This window comes from Protopterus annectens, chromosome 11.part0, assembly GCF_019279795.1.
Source record: "Protopterus annectens isolate FY-2018-M chromosome 11.part0, PAN1.0, whole genome shotgun sequence".
Lineage (NCBI taxonomy): Eukaryota > Metazoa > Chordata > Ceratodontiformes > Protopteridae > Protopterus > Protopterus annectens.
In genome coordinates, this window is record NC_056745.1 from 321050758 (window position 1) to 321061096 (window position 10339).

Genomic DNA, 10339 nt, shown 5'->3' on the forward strand with positions numbered 1-10339 from the left:
CCATTTTTACAGTGACCTGCATCATGGGACAAATGGATTCTCTGGAGCAATACAGTGAGCTGTGATGTCATATGCTCACACATTATTTTGAAAACCACTGTACTGTGAACTTCTGACTTTTGAAATTATTATAATCATTAATGGTACTTGTGTTGGAGCAGCCGTGGTGGTGCAGCAGTTAGCGTTGCTGCCTCACAGCAAGAGGTTCTATGGTTCGATCCTCAGCTGGGGTGCCTTCTGTGTGGAGTCTGCATGTCCTCCTTGTGCCCGTGTGAGTTTCCTCCTGGTGCTCCGATTTCCTCCCACATCCCAAAGACATGCTGTAGGTGGATTAGGCACTCTAAATTGGCCCTAGGTGTGAATGAGTGCCTTCTGTGGAAGGTTGGGCGCCAGGCTGGCAACTCGACACTGTAAAACTCCACTGGCAATCATGAGCGGGCAGGTGATCCACTGTGGTGACTCCTAACCGGGAAAAGTCGAAAGAAGAAGAATTAATGGTATTTGTGTTGCCTGTCTGTAGGAGAGGAGGAAAATGGGTGGTGACTGGATGGAATGAATTGAACATGTATAATTTAACGACAGTGTAGTGTGATTTGCAATACATTTACTCGCATGTTATTGTGCTTTGCATATGTAACAAACAGAAAAAAATACACCTATTGTAGCATAAATGGTGGTTATCCAGTCACTTCCACATTCCAAATTTTAATTCATTATGCCAAAGAATATCCTAGGTTTCAAAACTTCAGACATTTGATTATTTCTAAGACATGTTAAAAGTGTCCCTGGTTCAGTCTTTTATAGCTGATGTTCATCGTGTTACCCTGCTGCAGTCATCACACTTGGGTTATCCTGTCGTCAGGCGGTCCTGCAGTCGGCCTGAATTCCAAAGTCTTGGTCCGGCGTCGGTTGCTGTCGCTTCTTCCCTGACGTCAGTGCACCAGGGGTATATAAGAGGCAACCGACGCCATTTTCTTCAGTCTTTCTTGCCGCGCGGTGCCCGAAGCAGAAGCAGTTCGCAAGTGCTGGTCGGCCGACACCTGAGGTTTTCGAATCGAATTTCAGTCCGAAGTCTTCAAAGCTAAGTACCCCGTTGGGGAACCTTTTCTTGCCTCAGTCCGATGTCAGAAAAAGTTAACAATTGCATTTCTTATGGGAAGCAAATACCTCATAAGGACTTTCATTCTTATTGTATACCTTGCCTAGGCTCAGACCACGACGTCACTGGTTGTCGGTTTTGTGCTAGGTTCAATAAGCGAACTATAAAGCGACGCTTTGATTTCGCACAACACTACTTCGGTAGGAAATTTAATTACACTATGCCGTCGGAGCAACTGACTACCGGCGTGCATAAAAAACGCAAAGATAAAGACAGGCAGCCTAGATCCAAGCCAGACTCCGAGGCCTCGGCTGAGCTGGTCGCCGGTTCTCCGGTTTTCAGTGAGGCGCCTACGCAGCCCCTGGCAACCGCAGTATTGGAACCCCAGACCGCTTTGGATTCTCAAGCAGAGAGTTCTAGACCAACGCAGCCATTTTCTTTAGGCCGTATCGACAACATTGCATAAGGAGAAACCAGTGCTGCGGAAACACTATCGGTTACAGAAGGTGTCTTCAGGCCGACTACTCTCACCATAAAATCTTATGCTAAGCTTAAGACTCCTCTAAAACCAAAAAAAGACTGCACATCAGTCTCCAGTTCAAGGCCCCATGCCTAAGAAACAGATGCTTAAAATGGCTGAAGATTTGATTTCTTTAATCAGGGGTTCCCAACCCCCCCAGACAAAAGGCCTAGACGAGGAGGATTATGCCTCCTCTGATCAAGTGTCCATTTCCTCAGGCTCCTCTGAGGAACAAGATTACTCCTTTCCCCGTTATGAAGATTCTGATGCTGAAGATTCCATTCCCTCAGCTTCTCCCCCTGAAGACTATTTCTTTGGGGAAACCTTACATACCATGAGGGAACATTTCCACTGGGAAGGTCAGGACTACTCCGACTCAAAGAAAAGGCTCCGAGAGTTTCTTTTACTCCCCCAGCACAGACCACTTGCTATCCCTCCAGTTTTAGACATTGTGGATGATGTTTACTTAGAATCTAGTCTAAACCCAGAATCTCTGCCTCCTGCTCCAGCCAAACCAGATAGATATAGAGTGCCCGACTCACACAAATTCCTTTACAAAAGCCCTGTTGCTGACCCAGAGACAATCTCCCAGGGTCCCAAAGGGGCTAAGGCTTCTATGGCTAAAAATCCTGTACCCTCTGAAAGGGACTCCAAAGCACTAGATAGGTGGGGGGAAGAAGGTTTACACCTCAGCTACTCTAGCTATGAGAGCACTAAATTGTCAATTTCACATGCTGAAATACCAGCAATTCCTAATGTCTCAAATAAAACAAAAGATGAGCACGCATCCTCAACAGTCTGAATTCAAGGAAATGCAGGATCTGTTGCATGCAGCTGAACAGGTGGGCAAACATACTTTACAATGTGGATTTGATTCCTTGGAAGCTTCCTGTAGAGCAGCTGTTACTGGGTCTGTTATACGTAGGCATACTTGGTTAAAGGAACAAACTCTGCCTGATCATCTTAAAGCAAAGTTACTAGATGTACCCTTATAGCAGAATGTCTTATTTGGGGTTAAAGCAGAAGAGGTTTTAAAGAAAATGGAGGATAAGGCAAAATCTATGCAGACGGTCAAAGATTTCTTACAGGTACAACCCCCACGCTTCAGCAGAAATTGGCCAGCAAAAAATTGGTCCTTTCCAGCTTCTGACAGACCACAGAGGGGTAAATACAGACACCCAAGGGGCAGAGGACAAGCACAAATCCCTTTCAAACCTCACCAATGGGGCACTGCAACACAGAAGGGAGGAGAAGACAGGTCCCAAATTACTAGAAGACAAACACAATGACTTAAACCTCAAACTGCCAAGCAAAAATCTCTTAGCAGCTCCCTTGGGAGGAAAATTAGCATTTTTTTATAGACAACTGGCGCATCGTCACAAAGGACAAATGGGTCCTAGACATTATTTCACAAGGATACAGATTCCATTTCCACACCTTGCCAAGGATAAAAGGAATGCCAGACTTGCCACAAAATCAATGGGCAGAGGCACAAAAACACATTACAGCTCTCATGGACATGAGAGCCATTCAACTGGTACCTACACAGGAGCAAGGCCAAGGATTTTACTCAAGGCTCTTTCTAGTCCCCAGAAAGGACAATGCTTGGAGACCCATTCTGGACCTTTCAATTCTAAACACCTTCTTGCAAGTACCCAAATTCAAGATGCTAACACTACAGCAGCTTCTTCCCATGTTGGGCAACAAAGCTTGGCTAGTAACGTTGGACCTCAAGGAGGCATACCTGCATGTCCCTATCAGACAAAATTGCAGAAGATACCTCTGTTTCATTGCAGGTTCAACCCATTACCAATTCTCTGCATTGCCCTTTGGCATATCTACTGCACTCAGGGTCCTCACAAAATGCCTGGCACCAGTAATTGCATACTGCAGACAAAGAGGAATTCAAATATACCCATACCTGGATGATTGCCTCATCCAAGCAGAAAGCAAGGGCATTCTCTTTCAACATCTGACTTTTGTAAAACACCTTCTAAGCTGCCTAGGGTATACAGTAAACGAAAAGAAATCAAAACTAGTGCCCTCACAAAATATGACATTCCTGGGTGCCAGCTTGAATTCAACGGCCCAGATGGCTTATCTGACACCAGACAAACAATTACAACTAACTCAATACTTCAAAATAATGGTAACAAAGACCCAACTCCCTGCAAGAAAAATTCTGCAGGCCTTGAGCTTCCTGGCATCTTGCATACTACTAATACCATTTGCAAAACTGCATATGAGGAAATTACAATGGTACCTGAAAAGCGTATGGACTCAACACAGCCACAGCTTGGAAACAATGATACCTCTCATTCCCTGCCTTCCCTGCCTTCAACAGGAGTTTCTGTGGTGGTCACAGGCATGTCACCTCAACAAGGGTCAGCCTTTCATCTTACCCCCAGCCAGGCATACTATGGTAATAGATGCATCGGACTATGCCTGGGGGGGGCACACATGGCAGGACGTTCAAGGCATATGGACTGCAGATCAAAGGAATCTGCACATCAATCAAAAAGAAATGCTAGCTGTACAGAATGCTCTGACAGCCTTCAAGGACCTCTTACATCCAGGACAGCTTATAATAAGGACAGACAACACCACAGTAATGTGGTACATAAACAAACAAGGGGGTACACACTCCTACCCTCTATGCAGGCAAGCAATGACCTTGTGGAACACAGCACAGGCTTACCAAGTTCAATTACAAGCTCAATTCCTGCCAGGAAAAAAGAACACATTGGCAGACGACCTAAGCAGAAACATCATGGATCCCCACGAGTGGAAACTGGATCCACAAGTATTTGCAATCATAACTCAAAAATGGGGGCGCCCAGACATAGACCTGTTTGCCAACCCCCAAAACTGTCAGCTATCAAAATATTGCACAAGGACATTTCACCATCAGGCTTGGAAAGTGGACGCACTCTCATTCAGTTGGAACATGCTGACAGTATATGCCTTTCCTCCATTGCCCCTTCTCACAAAGGTGCTGCTGAAAGTCAGGATGGAGAGACCTCGAATGATACTCATTGCCCCGGACTGGCCACGCCAGCACTGGTACCCACTATTAAGGAACATGGCCCAGGGCCCACCATGGATTTTACCATAAATTCCTCATCTATTCACACAGCAAGGCAGTCAGATTCTACACAGCCAGCTCAAAACCTTAAATTTGGCTGCATGGCAAATCACCTAAGCAACCAGCCAGCCCCTCTTTTACAAGCTGTTATGGATGTCATTCTGGAGGCCAGGAGGCCCAGCACCAAGAAAGCCTACTCAGACAAATGGAAAAGATTTTGCGCCTGGAACCAAGCTAAAGGCCAAAATACCCTTCAGCCGGACATGCCTCAGATTCTACAATATTTAACTGAGATGTTACACAAAGGACTTTCTTTTTCATCTATTAAAATCCACGCCTCAGCTATTTCAGCTCACTACAACATGGATCCTCCCTTATTTTCACATCCACTTCTAAGGCAGTATCTCAGAGGGGCAAAAAATATTAGGCCTCCCAGGAGAGTGCCAACACCAACTTGGGACCTAAATTTTGTTCTGGAAAAACTTACGCTGCCACCTTTTGAGCCAGCTTTCTCAGCTGACTTAGTTTATATCATGGAAGACTGCCCTGCTGCTTGCAATTACTTCAGCCAGAAAAGTCTCAGAGCTACAGGCACTAATGGCAGTAGAGCCTTTCCTCATTTTTCATCAAGACAGAGTTTCTCTACGAACTAACCCCTCCTTTATGCCAAAGGTGGTATCCAGTGTGGCTCTAAATCAAACCTTCCACTTACCCACCTTCTTTCCAAATCCACAGAACAAAGGAGAAAGACTCCTGCATTCTTTGGACATTCACAGGCAACTACGTTACTACTTGGATAAAACTAAGGCTTTCAGAAAATCTGACCAACTTTTTGTATCCTATGCTACAGCATCACAAGGAAAGGCCATCTCAAAACAGACCATTTCAAGTGGATAGGACATTGCATACATTTTTGCTACACCCATCATGGAAAACCAGTTCCTGCTAGCATAAGGCCCCACTCCACCAGGGCAGGACATTGCATACATTTTTGCTACACCCATCATGGAAAACCAGTTCCTGCTAGCATAAGGCCCCACTCCACCAGGGCAGCAGCTACATCTACAGCCTTCCTCAGAGGGGTGCCAACCAAGGATATTCTGGAAGCTGCAACTTGGAGTTCAGTACACACCTTCACCAAACACTATCACTTACCACTTTATTCTAAGACTAGAGCTGGCTTCGCCACTGCAGTTTTGCAGGGCCTTCTAGCCTCCTCTAACCCTGTTTGACTCCACCTTCCATCCTTAGCTTTGGGATTCTACCCAAGTGTGATGACTGCAGCAGGGTAACACGATGAAAATAGTACAGTTTTGTACCTACCATAAATGTAGATGTTCGAGTGTATACCCTGCTGCAGTCCAGGTTACCCTCCCTCCATCCCCTCTGACCTAACTAAAACCTTTCAATACCTTAAAATCTGATACAACCTTTGTGGTGTATTTGCTTATAGCTGGGGGGATGTTTTGTTTGTGCTAAGCTTTTATTATTGGTACTATCTACTGACCATCTTTTGGGGGGGCACCTGACATCTGGGGCAAGAAAAACTGAAGAAAATGGTGTTGGTTGCCTCTTATATACCCCTGGCGCACTGACGTCAGGGAAGATGTGACAGCAACTGATGCCGGACCAAGACTTTGGAATTCAGGCCGACTGCGGGACCGCCTGACGACAGGATAACCCAAGTGGGATGAGTGCAGCAGGGTATACACTCGAACATCTACATTTATGGTAGGTACAAAACTGTACTTTTCATTTTCAGTTTCCTAAACAAGTGTCGAAAAATATTAAGTGGATTGTCTGGCTCAGTTGTATTGCAGTTTTTTTTTTTTTCTTTTTTTCGCAAGTTACTTCATGCAAAAGAAATATATAGTAGTTCACTAATGCAATATAGTACTTCACTAATAAAAGCCTGTTTTTCTTACAGTGCCACTTGTCGAAAACCAATAAGAGGAGCTGCTGGTAGGCCAATGGAACTTGGGGAGCTTGGCGAGTTCAAGCTGGAAGAGTCAGTCTTGACAAAGTCTTATACAAAGGCTGTACCACCTGCAGAAATTAAGGAAACAAAAATGAAAAGTCGACGTTCAGTTCCAATTTGGGTACAAATTTTATTGCTTGCTTTTGTGGCTATCTTTCTCTTTTTGGTCTATGAAGCCATGGAAACAAATGAAGGCAATCCTTTTGCTTCTTTAATTGGTAGCTCTGAAAGCACTGGCACATCTGAATGATCAAATTCTCCTGGAATTGCATCAAGCGTGGTCTTACATGTGTGTTTTTAACATTTGTAAAGAGAGACATCTAATGCCCTCCAGTCAGTTTCAAGGATTGTTCACTGCACGTATCATAATGTGTGTTATTCCCAGATGATTAAAAAGAAAAAGAAAAAAATGGCAGCAGTGATCCAGTATGAGACATTTTGGGACTGGCATTATTTATGCCATAGACACAGTACTTTTTATTTTAATTATATGCTTCTTAAAACATTTTTGTAAGCTATTGTATTTTTCTAATGTGAACATCTTAAATGTTTTTATAAACCTGTATATTTTTGTTGAAAGCTTGAGCGACAGAGGGCAAAAAATGTAATGTGAATTTGTGTTCATATGCTTTATAATTCTCTAAGATGAATGAAATCTTTAATTGTAACCATTGCCTTTTAGAATCTCTTGAGCTGTCCTTTGGCAACTGTAGTGTACAAGCTAATGTTAAGAGTTCAAAAAATTACTGGTCTACTTTTGCAGATCTGAGATCTTTTTTTGCAAGACTGCAGTTGCCATTTACTACAGTAGTGTGTACTGAAAGTGCAGCAATAAATTGTAGAATACTGTATTTTAAATATAGCAGTGGTTAATTGTAATGTGTTTTGAATTTGTTGCATATTATGGTAACTGCACCCTTAGTCTGTACTGTTCTGTTTTTCTGTTAAGTCCTTGTGCATATACTGTAGCAGAAAATATGTAATTACAAATAAACTGAATTTCCATTTCTAAATAGATAGCATTAAATAGCACTGTTGTAGGGTACACTTTGCATCTGTTTTGATCATGTAGCTTGTGATCTAAATTAGGGTTATTGTGTGGCAGAAATATCTTTGTGTACCAGATTTGACTGAAATGTTTAGTTTTTGTAGAAATGCTGATATGTGGTCCTCAAGGAGTAAAATGATCCACTGAAGTACTTTATTCACCTTTTCCCTGTACTGCAAAAGCCGTGTTTGTCAGGTAGGTAAGCTCTTGCATCGTTCAGTGAGAAGATGGTTGTAATATTGTACATCATTACTCTAGTGAGTTTCTCAGTCAAGAAAATTGTAAACTGAGGGATATAAGCAGGAAATGCTCATTTCAGTATGGAGGTGCATCTTGCACTCTTCTTTGACTTTTTTTTGAGTTGGTGTCATTTTTTGATGGACAGCTCTGAGTTAGACATCAACTTTGTGTAACTAGTGGATGTTCTTCGTGTTTCACTGTTGCAGTCATAATTGTAGGGTGATTCCTGCCGGCAGGCAGCCCGAGGTCGGCCAGAATCCCAAAGTCCGGGTCCGGCGTCGGCTGTACCAGCAAGCACCCTGATGTCAGAACGCAGAGGTATAAAGCTGACAGCCGACGCCATCTTCTCCAGTCTTTCTTGCCGTGCGGTGGAAAGCAGCTCGCAAGTCGTTGGTTGGCGTTTTCAGACAACGTGCTTTGATTGTCTTCGGTCCGAAGTATTCTACTTCTCTTCTCAAGCTAAGTACCCCGTTGGGGAAACTTTTTTCTTGCTCCTCCGATGTCAGAAAAAGTTAATAATTGTATATCGTGTGGAAAACAAATACCTCATAAAGATTTCCACTCTTACTGTCTACCTTGCTTAGGCCCTGACCACGTTTCTTGCTGTCGGTTCTGTGCCAGGTTTAATTCTCGCACTATCAAGCGTAGGTACGATTGGGCCTTGAATTATTTCGGTAGACGATTCAATTATAGGATGTCGTCGGATACTTTACCGACAACTGGAATTCAAAAGAAACGCAAAGACAAGGATAGGCCTCCGAGGTCCAAACATGATATTTTGCAGCCGGAGCCAGCTTCGGGTTCGGCGGTCGTCAGTGAGGTGCTTTTGCAGCCCCTGTCGTCCGCCACTTCGGAACCGATGGCCGACACGGACTCCCATGGGGAGCCTTCTAGGCCCAGTATTTTAGCTGCTGCAGGACCTTCGGATGTCGTTCTTTCAGATGGGTCCGGAACCGCTGTGCAGGTACCGGCTTCTGAGGGGGTTTTCAGGCCTTCTAATATCACTATTTCTACAAAGACAAAGGCAAAGTCAAAGACTCCTGTTAAACCAAGGGTTTCTTCTCAAGCTTCCTCGGATACAACTCCCAAGTCCCAGAAGCAATTACTTCGGATGGCTGAAGATTTACTTACAATGATTAGGGGTTCTCACCCTCCTCCAGAAAAAAGGCCTAGACAGGATATTCCTTATGATTCATCTGATCAGGCTTCTGTGTCTTCTGTCTCTTCCTCTGACCAGGATTATTCTTTTCCTCCTTATGAGGATTCTGATGCAGAGGACTCTATTCCCTCTGCTTCTCCCCCTGAAGATTTCTCTTTTGGGGAAACCTTACATGAGATGAGGGAGCATTTTCATTGGGAAAGTCAGGATTACTCTGCCTCCAAGAAGAGACTTAGGGAATTTCTCCTTCTCCCTCAACACAGACCTTTGGCTATTCCTCCTGTACTTGATATTGTGGATGATGCTTTTTCTGAAGCTAACCTAAATCCTGATTCCTTGCCGCCTGCTCCTTCTAAGCCAGATAGATTTTACAGAGTCCCTGACTCCCATCAATTCTTATTTAAGAACCCTTCTGCTGATCCTGAAACCATTTCCCAGGGTTCTAGGGCTGCTAAGGCCGCTTCATCTAAAAATCCTATTCCCTCTGAAAAGGATTTTCGTGCCTTGGACAGGTGGGGCAAAAAGGTTTACACTTCTGCTACCCTTTCTATTAGAGCTTTAAATTGCCAGTTTCACATGTTCAGGTATCAGCAATTTCTTTTGTCCTAAAGCAAAAGCTCTCTACCTTTCCTGCATGTGCAGAGGACAAGGAATTACAGGATGTATTGCATGCAACTGAACAAGTTAGCAAACATAGTTTACATTGTGGTTTTGATGCCTTAGAAGCTTCTTGCAGGGCCGCAGCCTCTGGTACTGTTATCAGGAGACATGCTTGGCTTCGTGAGCAGAATTTACCAGAATAGGTTAAGGCTAAACTGTTAGATGCCCCTGTTCAACATGATGTTTTATTTGGACCCAAGGCTGAGGAGGTTATTAAAAAGATGGAAGAAAAAGCAAAATCTATGCAGACTGTTAAAGATTTTTTACAAGTTCAGCCTCCTAGATTTTCTAGAAATTGGCCCTCCAAAAATTGGTCCTTTCCCACATCTGACAGGCCTCAAAGGGGAAGATATAGACGCTCCAGAGGTCGGGGGCAGGCTCAGGCCTCTTACAGGTCCAGACAATGGACTGCTTCTTCACCTAGAAGGGGAGAAGACAGACCTCAATCACAAAAGAAGCAGACCCAATGACTCTCTCCGTTGGGCTACAGGTCCTCCTTGCCTGGAAGCCCCTCTCGGAGGAAAACTTTCTCTTTTCTACCAAAATTGGA

At 44.0% G+C, this 10339-nt stretch overlaps 1 protein-coding gene across 3 annotated transcripts in view; it reads left to right on the forward strand.

Moving 5' to 3' along the window:
* The window catches only part of TMPO (thymopoietin), a 1066167-nt gene extending 1058440 nt beyond the window's left edge, over window positions 1–7727 (forward strand). For all 3 annotated transcript variants that reach the window (XM_044087819.1, XM_044087820.1, XM_044087821.1), the window contains one exon: window positions 6632–7727. In XM_044087819.1, the coding sequence (XP_043943754.1) occupies window positions 6632–6932 (301 nt within the window). In that variant the 3' untranslated portion in view covers window positions 6933–7727. The remainder of the gene's footprint in view (window positions 1–6631) is intronic.
* Window positions 7728–10339: the final 2612 nt, after the last annotated feature.